Source organism: Coptis chinensis, chromosome 9, assembly GCF_015680905.1.
Source record: "Coptis chinensis isolate HL-2020 chromosome 9, ASM1568090v1, whole genome shotgun sequence".
NCBI lineage: Eukaryota > Viridiplantae > Streptophyta > Magnoliopsida > Ranunculales > Ranunculaceae > Coptis > Coptis chinensis.
In genome coordinates, this window is record NC_141464.1 from 55,603,729 (window position 1) to 55,619,760 (window position 16,032).

Consider the following 16,032-nt stretch of genomic DNA (forward strand, 5'->3'; position numbering starts at 1 on the left):
TTATTTATTGTTTATAGGGAGATGGATAAAAACACTTGCCTTGCTCACTTTGTAAAGTAGCGAGGGCTTCTAGGAGTTTAATTTGTTTGCGTTGTTTTAGTGAGCATTTATGTACAAATATATTTCTTGTACTTATTTCTTTTTTTTGGGTGTTATTGTTTCAGGAAGGAATGTTGATGGTAGAGATATCATGGTTCAATTTGCTAAGTACGGTCCAAATGCCGAACCAATGTAAGTTCTTGATTTGTGCTTGATTATTTTCGTGAATTGAATTTAAATTCATGATAACCAATCCAAAGCTAAATTATTAAGTTGAGTCATCCGAGTGAATAGTGTACTTGTGTATGGATGTCTGCACACGAGGGGCATACCTAGGCTCACGCCATGCCCCTAAGGCTTAACCCCGGTGCCAAGTGTCGTTGTGGCGGCATAGATATTTATAATCTTTACTTTTTTATGTCATAATTAGCACTCTAAATTTTATCTATAATCTTGATTTGAATGATTCCATATGCTTATGTGGTAACTCAAAGTTAAACATTATACTTGTAAAGTACACTAATACTACTTATATCTATTCTTAGGTTTATAGCCCTTTAAGCTAGCTATTAGTTATTAATAATGACAACACGACTTATGGTTTTGTTTCCTTCATTTGATCGAGGCGTTAGATATTGTTCGACTTTGTAAAGATGATCAAGAGAGTACATTTGCTATGCTTGCTTCTGTGCTATGGCTAGGAAACATTTCTGTTCAAGTAATTGACAATGAGAACAATGTGTTTGTTAGGTTTGTCAATATACGTCTATATGTATATGGTAGAAATGAATTAAGGAAGTAGGAAAACTCATTGTGAGACTTTGTTTTTGTTTCAATGTAAATTGTGATTTGGATTGGAGGCTTTGTTTCTTTCTATGTAAATTGAGATTTGGATTGGTTTTTCTTGTTATTCATTTGTTGCTTGAGTTGTTGAATAGATATTTATGCGAGATGGAATAGTCAAATGTGGAAGAATTAGATTTGCAGGGTGGAAAAAATTTGACCCCAGGAATTTTTATTTTTCTTAGACTAAAGGTTAGTAACGGATATATCCGTTACAAACAATAGTTAAGTAAATAGTACATCCATTACTAACGGATATATCCGTTAGAAATGACAAATTTAATTGGGCCACCAATAGTTGGCTATCTGTTACAAAGAATTTTAGTAACGGATATAACCGTTACTAAAATTATTATTAGTAACGGTTATATCCGTTACTAAATTTTGCCTAAGTGAGAGTGACGCCCCAGAGCTAACGGATATAACCGTTAGTAAAAATATAAGTAACGGATATAACCGTTAGTAAATGCATATTCTGGTATAGTGATGGTCCGATTCATTCTCTCGGCTATTGCATTTTGTTGTGATGTCTTGGGAACGGTCTACTCATGACGAATCTTATAACTCTTGCAATACTCTTCAAATAACCCTATGTACTCACCCCCATTATCTGAGCAAATACACATCACAGGCTTCCTTGTCTCTCTTTCCACCATGCTATGGAAAGTCTTGAACACGCCAAGTACTTCATCCTTGGTCTTCAGACTATATGCCCATATCTTTCTTGACGCATCATCAATGAGAGTCAAGAAGTACAAAGCTCCCCCGTGGGACTTTACTTTCATAGGACCACGTAAGTTAGTGTGAACTAGCTCAAAGGCATTGTCTTTTCTGTGAGACGAGAATCTTTGGAAAGACACCCTGTGTTGCTTTCCTACCAAATAGTGAGTACATCTATTTAAATGTGTACCTTTGATGTCTGGCAAGAACTTCCATGCCTTTTTTTGCCTATATGACACAGTCTCTTATGTCATAGTTTGGAGAAAGCTTCTTCTTCTGCTGCATTTACTTCTGCTTTACACAAACTAGCCTGTGTCAAGAGAGCAAGTTTTCTTCCCTTTAGCTGCTATAATGGAACATCTGCTCAGTTCCCATACCCCGTTATCAAACGAGTTTAGAAAGTCATCATCATTTAACTTCCCAAGGGAAATTAGGCTTAGTCGAATGTCAGGGACATGTCTTACATCCTTGAGTGTCAAGGTGTATCCGACATTGGTTTCTATATGAACATCCCTAATGCCTGCAATCTTAGAGACTCCACTGTTGCCCATCTTCACTTCACCATATTCACCACAGCTGTAGGTAGTGAAAAATCCCCTGTGTGGTGTGACGTGATAGGATGCTCCTGTATCTATCACCCACTCTGTATCCGGCATGAGGTACTAAGACAACACTCACCACAATCTGACACAATTCCCACTAGACCATCATCGACTTGTGCGGTAATATCTCTGCCTGAGTTTCCGTTCCTCTTTACCATGTCTTCATGCACATAATTATTCTTCTCATCCCTCTTCAGTGTTTTGCACTCATACCTGAAATGACCATTGGTGGCACAGTAGTAACATTGACTCTCTGCCTTAGGAGTTTTAGCTTCACCCCTAGATTTGCTTCTATCATCACCTTTAGAATGAGATGGTTTTCTGCTCATTCCTCCCCCCGTTTCTCTATGACAAAGATCTTTGAGTGAGAGGAGCTGCTTCTTGAACTCCTTCTAGTCTCCTCATTCAACAAATACGCGGTAGCCATCTCCATAGAAATGATTCCATCCTTAGTTGATCCGTGTAGAGAAACTGCTAACGTCTCCCAACTTTCAGGTAGAGAGTTTAATAGAAACAAAGCCTCAACTTCGTCTTCCATATTAATCTTCATCAAATGCAACAAATTGATGGTATTATGTACTTCATTAAGATGCTTAGACATTGAAGAACCTTCTTGGTACTTCGTGTTGACAAACTTCTTAACGAGCAGCACTTTGTTTCCACCCGACTTCCTCTCATAGAGGTCTTCGAGTTTCTTCCACAAGCCAAAAGTTGTAGTCTCTTGGGATACATGGTGAAAAATACTATCGTCAATCCACTGTTGAATGTACCCAATTGTTTTTCTGTCAAACTTGCTCCACTCAGCCGCAACAATCGATTCCGGTTTTTCTCCTCCATTCTCAATGGATTGTGTCAAGTCCTTGCAATAGAGCAAATATTCTATCATGGCTTTCCAAATGGTGTAGTTCTTTCTATTCATACTAGTCATGCGACGCGAGTGTTCACGAAATGGTCCATCTCTGATCTACAAGTTATTTTCAACTCAAACCTCCTCTTAAGAATTTGTTCAAACACCTTCTGGGCTAGGTTTGGATAACACCCTAGGTTAATCTAACCTTGCTCTGATACCATTTGTTGGGGTTAATACCGATATCAATCGATCCTCACTTCACAGATAACTTGTAATATGAAACACTTCTACTCCAGACAAATTCTAAATATCCACTACAATCTAGCTAGCATGCCCAACTCTCTAAACAACTATCAACAACAAATAATAATGTAAAGAGAAGAACAAACATACCACAACACAAAGATGTATCGTGGTTCGGCCAATGGTGTCTACTTCTACAAGAGTTAATCCTTTTATAAAGTGGGAATGAAGATTACAATCACTCCTCTCAGACTCTCACCTTACTAGATCACTCCTCTCTCTTTACAGGATTATCTCTCTGTAAAGGTTTTCTCTCAATCTTAATTGCTCTCAAAATTGGGTTTTCTCAGACTTTCTTCTTGTGTTAGGTTTTCCAAAACCTTACTTCTGGTTTTTATAGTAACCCACAATTTCGTGGTTACTGTAGCAAAACAAAAAACTATGAAAATAGACATGAGCGCGGGCGCACCCTTGTCAAGTCAAAATCGAGCACGCGCGCGCCTTCTGATTTTTCCTCGAACCAAAAATCCAATAACATGAGGGCGGGCGCGCTTTGTGTTTAGGCCAATCTGAGCGCGTGCATGCTCGGGCTTCTCCACGCAAGCATCAACCGATTTCTCTCCTCTTCTTCATGTGAGGGATAACTCCAACAATCATGAGGTCAACGATTGTTCAATACTTCTTTTCTATTGAACTGCATTTTGTGTAGAGCCGTAGTACTGTGAATTTAAAGTTCTAACTAATATGGTGTCAAAGAAATAATATTACCCCTCCGGAAAGGCGAAAGTGATAGTTTTTATTTTTTAATTTCGATATATGTGTATGGGGAGGTATATATGTACACCACTTTTTATACAACAAATTATACAACTAACACCCTTTTATAAATTAAACTAAGGACTAATACTCTTGTATAACGCCCTTGTATAAAATGTTTAATGATAATCATTAAAGTTTAAATTATCGGTTGACTATATTTTACCGAGACATATTAGATTAGTTGACATATTGATGTAGTATTTTATATGAAAGCGTTATTATCAATTGGTAGGATAGGAAATGAAATAAGCATGGTTTTCAGTATTAATATAAAATAAAGAAATTCATAGGTTTAAAACAACTTCTTTAATTAATAAGTTGCAAAGTTTCTTTCCAAACTCTGTATCTTATTGGCATTAATTTCATCAATAGTTGCAATAACTGGTAACTCTAGCTTGCATAGACTGATAGACCGTACCTTACATATAATTGAATTGAAGTTTTGCAAATAATTTAAGCACATAGACCATACAATAAAAAATGCGTTAATGATCTTCAGAAGTTGAAAATTCATTTCCCTAATTTGAGTTCCATTCACGTTGCTATGGAGCTTACCGCGTCAACCACATATTGAGGGTTTAGAATATAAGATGGCATAGCATGGTGACTTTGTACAAGAAAGCTCCCACTTGAACTTGGGAGTTGGTTCTTCATGTGGTTGTATAGCCTAGCAAACTGGTACGTTCTTGCCCATCCAGTTACCGCTGACTTCTGTTATGGATCCAATCCTTTGTGAGGGCAAATTTGGAGTGCTTTAAAACATAACACAACCATACTTTGAAACTAATGCGCACTATTGGGCCTGAACTAAACTGAGCAGCAAACTTTTGCAGCCAAAACTCAATTTGCCGATACATGGTCTACTTTGTGAGTTTGTGGTCAACATTGTGTCTTATTACAACAACCGATTTAAGGGTTCCTCTAAAAACAAGCCGAGCCTGGACATACTAAACGTTGATGGTCGTCCCAACTGGTAAACTAAATGAGTTATCCGGGGTCAGCTGGCTTGTTTCTAGTTAGCGATAAGAAGACGAGCCTGAACATACTCATGAAGATTAAAACTTGGCTCGATTCCCCTCAATAGTGGACACCCTCTCAAGCACCTGTAAGCCAATGTATGGCAGGTAGCTAGGTGTGAACAGTTTCTTCTTTGAGTGAATATTTAAAGTGATACTTGGCCCAAGTGGAGTTCTATATAAAGGGTTGCCTCTTAAGACTCGTATTCATGTGCAACTTAACAACCTATTCACTCTGATTACGCGGGAACGGACTACTATTTCAAAGACACTCCTTTCTTTTCCAAAAATTCATTAAATGGAAGAAAATTTTCCATGCAAGATCAATAATGGTTGTGATTTTGGGGTAGAGCTGGAATACCAGTCCGGCTTTGGAAACCATTTCATGTCCGAAGCTCTACCTGGAGCTCTACCTCAAGGACAGAACAATCCATTGAAGTGTCCTTATGGTTTGTATGCAGAGCAAATCTCTGGCACTTCTTTCACTTCTCCACGAAAGGTGAATCAAAGAAGGTTTGTTTGTTTTGTTTCTCATTCAACGCACACTTAACTGATTGATGCTCTCTTCTTTGTTCTCAGTCTTTGTATATATATTGAGTTTTGAGTTTTGTTTGTTTTCAATGGTAAAACTGGTATACTAGCAACTTGAAGGAGTAGGATCTGTTGAGAATTGTAGTTCATTTCCTCTCTGGTTTGAGATTCATTTGCCTTTTATTTATTTTTCCTTCATAGTTTTTAGTTGGTTTGAGATTTTGAGTTAAGGGTTCTATTGGTTATCAAGGATTAAGAATGTACTAAAAGTCTATAACTGAAGTTGAGTTAGCTTAGTTTTGAATTGTGAAGAAAAAAATCTTATCCTTGGATAATGTTTGGATTCTGGAGTTTGTATTTAAAGACTTTTAGAATATGTACAAAATTGTAATCGAACTCTTAGTTCATAAATACAGTTGGAAAATTTTGGTAAGTTAATTTTTGGGTCCTATTAAAATTGATTCAAAATATTTTGGCAGTTGGCTATACCGGATCAAGCCATCAGTAACACATGAACCATTTAAACCTCGAGTACCAAGCCACCAGAAGCTTGTTAGTGAATTCAACCAGACTAACAGTACTGCTACCCCAAATCAACTACGTTGGAGACCGGTAGATATTCCTGATTCGCCAACTGATTTCATTGATGGACTCTTCACAATGTGCGGGTCTGGGACCTCCTTTCTTCGACATGGATTTGCTATTCATATGTAAGTGGTTGTTCTGTTTGTTTCGCACGATTTCTTGATTGATTTTGTCAATTATTTTATTAACTAGTCAGTGTTGCAATTCTTTTTTTTTTATTCGTTTGTTTTATTAATAACAAGTGTTGGTTAGGGAGCCCATATCATTTTATTAATATAAGTGAAATGCCAGTACGGAATTTGAAATCAATTCATGAAGGGAAAGCAAGAGAGAATTTGTATGCAACCCCTGTGTACTAGTATATCGAATAGCCATTTCATTTTCAATTGATATTTTGGTCAATGCATTCTCAGGCAGGTAAAAATGTTCCAAATTATTTCAAACTGCAGCTGCTCACTGAATCAAGTCTGGTGAGGTCGAACTACTGGTGTTATAGAACGGAATCAAACTTTGTTGCAAAGTTTGATGTTGGAAAAATGTAGACAATAAAAAAAGCGATGAAGAACTGTTTTTACTCAAATTGTAGCAGCCTAGAAATCTAGAACATATTATCCACCACCCAGCAATGCTTCATACCTTAAATAAGCTGAAAACATGATACATCGTATAACCTGCAAAAGTGCAAATAGAGAACCAAACAGTTATTTCGGAAACCACTGAATGCAATTACTTTTTATAGAAGTTTGTGAATTTTAAGTTGGCATTAGAAATTTTGAAAGTTGCATGGAAATGGAAAACCATATTTGACACAACATCGTCTTTGGCCATCTGTAGAACCTCGGATTGCCAATATAAAAACAAGATGCCAATGTACCAGTAGCTGAAACCTTGAAAATATATACGTTCCTTGACTTGTGGACAAATCTTGTTTGCGTGTAGGTACACTGCCAATAAATCAATGCAAAATTGTGCTTTTTGCAATGCTGATGGTGACTTCTTAATAGTCCCCCAAGAAGGAAGTAAGTGATTTTTGGTAAATTTTCAATATCAGTGTGGAAATGAAGAATGTTTGTGCTCGGATATTTTCTTGGTTCTGATATTAAAAACCTGGTATTTGAAATTTTCCAGTTTGACTAACTACCCTTCTATTGTTTGTAAAATTTGTACTTATAGCTGATTTTGCCCCTTTCCCTTGCTTACGCAGGGTTGTGGATAACTACCGAGTGTGGAAAGTTGCAGGTGTCCCCTGGCGAAATAGTTGTTTTGCCTCAAGGATTTCGTTTCACTGTAGACCTTCCTGATGGTCCTTCCCGTGGTTATGTTGCTGAGGTTTTTGGTGCACATTTCCAGCTTCCAGACCTTGGCCCTATAGGTAATGAGTTTGAACATATATAGGCAATAGATATGAAGCATTTTCTTGCTTCTCTGTTCCATCGCAACTTGCACTTCTGAATCCCCATAGTGACACGTACAGTTCCATACTTTAATTCGTAGGTGCTAACGGTCTTGCATCTCCGAGGGATTTTCTTGTTCCGACTGCATGGTTTTCTAAAGACCCTCATCCAGGGTATACTATAGTACAAAAATTTGGTGGTGAACTATTCACAGCACGACAGAATTTTTCTCCGTTTAATGTGGTTTCTTGGCATGGTAATTACGTACCATATAAGGTTGGTACTTTCATGAATCCCGCATTCCATTGTGTAGATTTCAGGAACATAAAGTATCCTGAGTTTTTGTAGTTTGACAAGTGGCGCTTCCCTTATTTCACAGTATGATCTGGGCAAATTTTCTCCATACAATACTGTCCTCATCGATCATGCTGATCCTTCAATAAACACAGGTAGGGTAATCCACACCTTTGATCAAAGCGGACTTTATAATTGATTTTGGATTCTATTTTGATTGGCTTGTTTTTCCAACTGAATTGCAGTATTGGCAGCTCTAACTGAGAAGTCTGGTGTCCCATTGCTTGATTTTGTGATTTTTCCACCTCGATGGTTGGTTGCTGAGCATACATTCCGCCCTCCATATTATCATTGCAACTGTATGAGTGAATTTATGGGCCTAATATACGGAAAGTACGAGGTACAGAAAGCACAGTAGTTTACGTCTTTTTTGCTCTGAGTGTATTGGTTAAAATTCTTGTTAAGTCACAAAGAAATATTGGCGGCTCATCACACCCTGCCCAGTATAAAAACGTCCTGCGCCAGTGAAACAAAAAATTGCAGAAGAGAAAACAATAAAGGGAGATATGTTACACAACTATGTTCTCAATGGGTTTGGCATGTTCCATGGTGAATCTCTTCAGTGTTGGAGTTATTTCTGCCAGTTCAAAAATGGCCTTAAAAAATTGGGATCAGAAAATGAGCTTTAGTCTTTTATGCTCGCATAGGGAAGTACATTGATATTGTTGTGACATGATGCAGGCCAAACCTGATGGATTTATCCCTGGAGGTGCAAGCCTCCACAGCTGCATGACCCCACATGGTCCAGATACAAAGACGTTTGAGGTACGGTATACGATTCGTTCACTGAAGAAAAAAGATCGAGGATGATTAAAGATAATAACTTAGTTTCAGATATTCAATTTCTTGCTTTTTCGTACAGGATACAATGGTGCATGGAAATGAAGCAAGACCGTTCAAGCTCAGTGGTACCATGGCTTTCATGTTTGAATCAAATCTGATCCCACGAGTCTGCCCATGGGCTCTTGAATCTCCCTCATGGATCACAACTACTATCAGTGTTGGATTGGATTGAAATCAAATTTCTGGTGTGAATAGATGGATATAAAGAAGTGGGTATGTACAGCAACAGGAGCTGTTATGGTTGATCCACAAAAGAATACAGAGAAACAGTATTTTCGTCCCAATATAGGATACAAAGCTAGTTAGCATTCTCATGTACACCAATACTACCAGTGGTTCTGAATCTTCTTATGATTTATTCTAAATTTATGATTCACCAAAGCGGGACCTTGCATGGATTTAATATGCGTTGTGGCATACCAACCAAGAAGTTACTAAATGACCTTTGCCCAATTAATGGGCTTGCAAGTTGAATGTTAAACCAGAATAAATTTGTGGACAAGCAACTGTTTGATGTCTACAAGACTTTAGCTTCTGATTGGTGGAGTAATTGTCCAAAAAAATTGTGTTACTGCCCAAAAATAGTGTTAAATTAACTGAAAATGGATTTAACCAATAGAAATCTGCAATTTGTGGACAAGTCTGTACACAAATTCGGACTCAATGTTAAACAATGTCGGAAAAAAGAATTGGGGGTGGAGTATTTCGCTATTTGCATCTGTGAAACTTTTTTAGGGTAGACATCTCTCAACAAGGACCAAAATATTGAATTCCGAGAATATATCATGTAACTTAAAAAATGAAATATATTAGATGTATTGGAAATATTTTTTTTTTTGTTGACCAGTCAAAATTTTATTTTGTATGTTGATATATCAAAAAATATCATAAATATTATCAATTATATCAGAAATATCATTGATTATATCGAAAATATAGTTGATATATTAATAAAAATTGGTCAAAGTCAACAATTTATATCGGATATATTCTATACATCGGTCGATATATATCAATATATTAAAAATTGTAATATATATATCGGAAAAAATAATATTTAATATTGGATAGAAATATATCAAATATTTTCATCTCATATACTAAAAAATGAAATATCTCATTAATATCTCAGATATCTCAGCGATATTTTGGGTCTTGCTCTGAAGTATTTAGTGGGCGTGGGTGAGCGAGTCAATGAAACTGTCCATCAGTTTTAACAAGTGTTGCTTTTATTGACACGTCTCATGTTAGCGAACTACAAACCATTTAAGCCAAAAAAAAATAATAATAATAAAAAAATAAATAAAAAAATAAATAAAATAAATAAAATAAAATAAAAAAAAAAAAAAAAATCGTAACAAAAGTCAATACAAAATTCTATATGTTTTTTCTATTTTGTTGGAGAGAGACCTACTACTAAAACATGGTACACATAATGTAAAGTACTGTCTGTTTTTGTTTTTTTTAGGAAAACATAGTGGGCTTTGGGCCTAATCATAAACACAGATGATTACTACGTGCAAATATTTGCTACTTTTATAGTTTCCGACGAAGAATCTCAACTAGTCACTAGCACAGCAGAATTTTTAAAGTAAAAAAATCTTAAATTTTTTGGTGGTGCGGTCCAGAGAGTCATGTGCTGCATATCTCTATTATTGGTCAGGAAATGTGAGACATGGAATATTGGCCAAGGCATTACTGAGTCACTGATACAACTCTTGAAAATAGGCTGCTTATTAGCATTTATCCCTGTTCAAAAGTTGAAGACTTCCAGTAAAAAAATTCCAACATACATTTTCAACTTTGAATATAACATTTGGCAAAAGAAACTAGAGGTGGAAGGATAAGCATTACAGCTATTCACACATAGTTGCTTAATACACTTGTTCTCTCCATATCGACACATGTGAAAGCAAGTCCCTTGGACTTGTGCTCCAAAACGACAAATGATCTAGGTTCTTCAACTACAAATTTATCAAAACTTGTTTTGATGAGCACAAAAATAGTTTCAAACTTTCATTCTGCCACAAGCCCACAACAATGATGGCAGAGTCTTCATTGCACTTGAAAAACCAAAACGCACTTCTGCGTAGTCGACTACGCGTATTACTTGCATGCCACTCAAAACACTGGCATCTCCACCGACTCCACGTACAAACTTAGCTTTCACTACACAAGTCTAAAATATTGGTTGGTCCTAACTACTAACTTACTCAGATTTACACGTCAGATGATCTTATAATCTTATCGCATATATCCTACCTGTTCCCACAGTAATTGCGCGGGAGATATAACAACCTTTTCTCCCAGAAAAGTCACTCACTCACTATTTCATTTCATATATATCTTCGCCAAAAGTTGATCACGTACTGTTACGTATTGAACAAGAATATGGAAGAAGAAAAAATTCCATGCAAGAACATCAACGGCTCAGATTCTACAGCTGAAGTAGATTACTTGTCCGGGTTTGGTAACCATTTCTCATCAGAGGCTATACCAGGTGCTTTGCCTCATGGACAGAACAGTCCATTGATGTGCCCTTATGGTTTGTATGCTGAGCAGATTTCCGGAACTTCTTTTACTGCCCCTCGAAAGTCTAATCAGAGAAGGTATCTTTTCTTTTCTTTTTTTTATTACCAGTTTATATATAGTGAGATTATCACCTTTTTTCAATGGTTGAATTGAATTGCGTCTTGGGCTTTATTAGTATTTAATAATAAAGTTTGGATTTTTTATATTGAACTAGTTTAGTTTTGATACAGGTGATAAAGTGAGTTTATTTTTTTATTTTTTAGATGAATTGGTTTCAGATTTTGTTAGTAACAAGAGTTTGCTTGAAGAAAGAGAACTTTGAATTTGATAATGTTAAATTGGGAGTCTTTAAGGGATTTCCAACTATTGGTTTTAGTAATGGGGATCTTGGCACTCTTAGTTGTTTATTATAAAACCTTCAATCATTTCAACTAACCCTGGTCTACATATTTAGTCATTAGTTTAAGCAGCTCAATTTTTCTTTTTATTTAAACTATAGGATTAGGAAGGATGAAGGAATAAAATATTTTGATTCTTTCATTATTATTATGTTATTTTTATAGATTAGTTGATAAGAATAAATTATTGGCAGTTGGTTATACCGGATCAAGCCGTCAGTGACGCATGAGCCATTTAAACCTCGTGTCCCAAGCCACGAGAAACTTGTTAGTGAATTCAACCAGACTAATAGTTCTGCTAACCCAACTCAATTGCGTTGGAAACCAGTAGAGATTCCTGATTCGCCAACTGATTTCATTGATGGACTCTTCACAATATGTGGGGCTGGAAGCTCTTTTCTTCGACATGGATATGCTATTCACATGTAAGTGGTTGTTGTATTTGTTTGGCAGTTGAAACTTACTCGATTCACCAGAATTGTTGAATGCTTCTATTCTTCGTTTTTTCATTAGAAATCGTTTTATTTTTTTTTGCATTCGTATTGTCATGGTTTCTCTTGCTTATAAATATGTGATTTGGGAAAGGGAGGGAATAAAACTTAGCTTCAGACATACATTTGACTAGATCCTAGACTTGTGTGACTGTTGACGTCTGTTTTAAAAGTAGCCCTGCTAATATGATAGATGTGTTCAGTGTATCTGCTACTTATTAGCGTCTAGTAATGTGGAGTCTAATGATGCTTAGAGAATAGAAATAGATCATGATGCTAAGTTTGACGTCTATGAAAATATAACAAACAAGAGAGAAACTAACATCTTTTTTACTGGTCTTGCACCTTGCATAGAAGATGTAGAAGATGTAATCCACCACCAAGCAAGTTTTCACACTTGATGGCAGTCGGAAACATAATACAAATACAGGAACATGTCCAGTGACTTGTTTTGAAAACTGTCAAAGTAATAACTATTTCCATCTAGAGAATCATGTTTTTAGTAGCTTGCCACAGCATGCCAAACTACTGGAACTTTAGAAAACACTGTCTTTTCTGACAAACCTTGTTTGCATGTAGGTATACTGCTAACAAATCAATGGAAAACTCTGCCTTTTGCAATGCTGATGGTGACTTTTTGGTAGTTCCACAGAAAGGAAGTAAGTTATTCTTGGTAAATTTTTAAGAACAATCCGGAATGTTGAATGTTTGGTCTCAGATATTTATTTGACTTGAAATTGTCAGATAGGTAGCCATTAAAAATTTAACCATATGAAAATTCGCGGTTCTAAAGTGTTACAGAAAAGAAGCTCAAAGTTTCCTAAAAAACACCATTCAGATTAGTTCTTAAAAAGAAAAATCTGAAGTAACTTTTTATCCGTTAATGAATAAAACCCTGAGTCCTATTCAAACATTGTCTTTGAGGAATCATCTTGGGCAACTAAGGGATGATTTGGATGGTATGTTGGAAGATGCAATAGAAAAATAAAATTTGGTAAGTTTTAGATCATTAGTTGGCTTGTTACAGAAAATGGGCTTTGGGGTAGAATAGACATAGAACATTCAGAACATTTCACAGTGATTCTGCAGTTTCAATTGTTTTCATGTGGGTAAATCATGGTGGGAATATCATATTCATTTCTGTTCATTATGGTGCCTTCAACCTCAAGATTAGCACCTTGGTTTGGATGATGTAATTAGAAAATTATACAGATAGTCTAGTTGATGTAACAATCTAAAATTCTCAGTTCGCTTCTAATACTTTTGTTTGTGCGGCACTGCATGGTGCAAGCTCAGGCCTGAACTTTTTCTGAGGTCATTTCAAGTTGCTCTAACGAGAAATTCTGAAATGCACTTTTTGATTGTTAGCTCACTATGGAGATCACAGAACCTCTTATTTGTAACACTGAGCTTGCACTTCTACCTCTATTGCTTCCTTCCTTTACATATGCGTGGATTTATTATTATTATTTTTGACCTTTAATTTGAAATTTAAGATTGCTTGTGACTATGTTCACTTTCAAAACTTCATTTTAATGGCTAATTCATATCCCCCCTTTTTTGTCTTTTGCATGACACAGGGTTGTGTGTAACCACTGAGTGTGGAAAGTTGCAGGTGTCTCCTGGTGAAGTTGTTGTTTTGCCTCAAGGATTTCGTTTTTCTATAGACCTTCCTGATGGTCCGTCACGCGGTTATGTTGCAGAGGTTTTCGGTACCCATTTCCAGCTTCCAGATCTTGGCCCTATAGGTATTGAGTTTGTAGACAGACAACAATGTTAATTATTTGCTGCCTTTTCCTGTTTCATTACAAGTTTACAACGGATGCTTCTAAAATCGTCATCATACCATAGGTTCTACTTTAATTTGTAGGTGCCAACGGGCTTGCTTCTTCTAGGGATTTTCTTGTTCCCACTGCATGGTTCATCAAAGATCCACATCCAGGGTACACTATCGTACAAAAGTTTGGTGGTGAATTGTTCACAGCAAGACAAGATTTTTCTCCCTTCAATGTGGTTGCTTGGCATGGTAACTATGTTCCCTATAAGGTTGGCACCGTAATTAATCCCTTGCTTTCCTTTTGTAGAGATTTACAATCAAATTCTTCCAGTGTTTTGGTTTCTCTTTTGTGTTTTGACTAATGAAGGTGACTTATAGTTTGAAGATTCCTTGGTTTATGTATTTTGTAGTATGACCTGAGTAAATTTTGCCCATTCAACACTGTCCTGATTGATCATGGTGATCCTTCAATAAACACAGGTAGCTGCAATTCCCCTGCTCAGTTTTGATAGATTTTAACTAAAGCAAATTTTTAGAGCAAACAGGCTAGTGGTACCCTTTTTATTGTGTTGTTTTCTCAACTGAATCGCAGTATTGACGGCCCCAACGGAGAAACCCGGTGTTGCTTTGCTTGATTTTGTCATTTTCCCTCCTCGATGGTTGACTGCTGAGAATACATTTCGCCCTCCGTATTATCATCGCAACTGTATGAGTGAATTCATGGGCCTAATATACGGAAAGTATGAGGTAAAAGCACCTGAAGTTATGCCCTTGTGGTTAGATTGTGTTGGTAAGCTTGCTGTTAAGAAATTCTATTGATGGCATATCCCTTCCACACTAGGGTGGAGTATCCCACAACGTCCTGCTCTGTATAATGCATACGATTGCAAAAATTGAGCGATATGTGTGAGAAACTAGGTAAAAAACATGGGACCTACTTCTTATCTCTTGTCCACTTGGTAGGTATGAGACAGTCCCCACCCTGTCTGTCTTATGGTGGTTCTCACAAAGGAAATAGTTTGTCATGACTAAAACGTAAGCTTAGAAATTGTCCATATGCTCATAATTTTAATAAAGCTATTTTCGTATCTTTCACAAACTGTATTTCTTCATGGAGGGTTGCAACCTCCACAGCTGCTGAAAGCTTCTATCTATTCAAATGACATGCTAGATGATTAGATGGAAAAAATAATGTTAGGATCAGTGTAATCGTTTATCTCATGAATAGAATATATTGTCCTCTTTTATTCCTGTACACAGTCAAATACTAAAAAATGCATGGTTGACATCATTGCAGGCCAAAACTGACGGAGGATTTCTCCCTGGAGGTGCAAGCCTCCACAGCTGCATGACCCCACATGGTCCAGACACGAAGACATTTGAGGTATAGGATTTCTTCACAATGGAAACACTAGCTGATGGTATTTTGTTTCCTCTTGCAATAAATCTTCAGTCTCTTTGCCCTCGTTACAGGAAACAGTTGGGAATGGAAAGGACGCAGGACCATTCAGGATAAGGGATACCATGGCTTTCATGTTTGAATCAAGTCTGATCCCACGAGTCTGCCCATGGGCTCTCGAATCTCCACACATGGATCATAATTACTATCAGTGCTGGATTGGGCTGAGATCGCATTTCTCGTGTGAAATAGATGGATAGATGGATTGTAGGAGTCGTAAGAACTGTAGTAGAGAAGGTTCACCAGCAATTGGAGGTGTCATGATCGATTTGAAATCCATGCATGAGCTAACATCTAATAAAACGGATCAGATTGTACATATAATCCACATAACAACGGCAGTATAAAGAAACAGCTTTGACCGTTTATGCCTGTTTAGAAACAGATATAGGCCATGTACATTTTCCGGGATAACACTATTAATTTGTAGCTTTGAGGCACCTTCAATTTCTTAAATCATTTCACGACTAGAACTGAAATTATAATGTATGAAGATAATTGGAGACACTGTAATTTAAAAGACAGTTCTATTTGAA

The 16,032-nt window shown here is 36.7% G+C and overlaps 2 protein-coding genes across 2 annotated transcripts; both read left to right on the forward strand.

The window, feature by feature from the left end:
* The first annotated feature begins 5,333 nt into the window (after positions 1–5,333).
* Positions 5,334–9,187, forward strand: LOC147476802 (homogentisate 1,2-dioxygenase-like). Its single transcript, XM_086582809.1, has 9 exons — positions 5,334–5,645; positions 6,143–6,373; positions 7,188–7,267; positions 7,453–7,620; positions 7,743–7,918; positions 8,022–8,091; positions 8,182–8,336; positions 8,678–8,761; positions 8,859–9,187. Exons 1-9 carry the CDS (start codon positions 5,431–5,433, stop codon positions 9,009–9,011), a joined length of 1,332 nt encoding a protein of 443 aa, XP_086438935.1. The 5' UTR covers positions 5,334–5,430; the 3' UTR covers positions 9,012–9,187.
* Positions 9,188–10,691: 1,504 nt separating this feature from the next.
* On the forward strand, positions 10,692–15,936 carry LOC147476803 (homogentisate 1,2-dioxygenase-like). The gene is made up of 9 exons (XM_086582808.1): positions 10,692–11,448; positions 11,964–12,194; positions 12,840–12,919; positions 13,841–14,008; positions 14,131–14,306; positions 14,448–14,517; positions 14,630–14,784; positions 15,335–15,421; positions 15,511–15,936. The coding sequence occupies exons 1-9, from the start codon at positions 11,231–11,233 to the stop codon at positions 15,694–15,696; spliced, it is 1,371 nt and encodes a 456-aa protein (XP_086438934.1). The 5' UTR covers positions 10,692–11,230; the 3' UTR covers positions 15,697–15,936.
* The last annotated feature ends 96 nt before the right edge of the window (positions 15,937–16,032 follow it).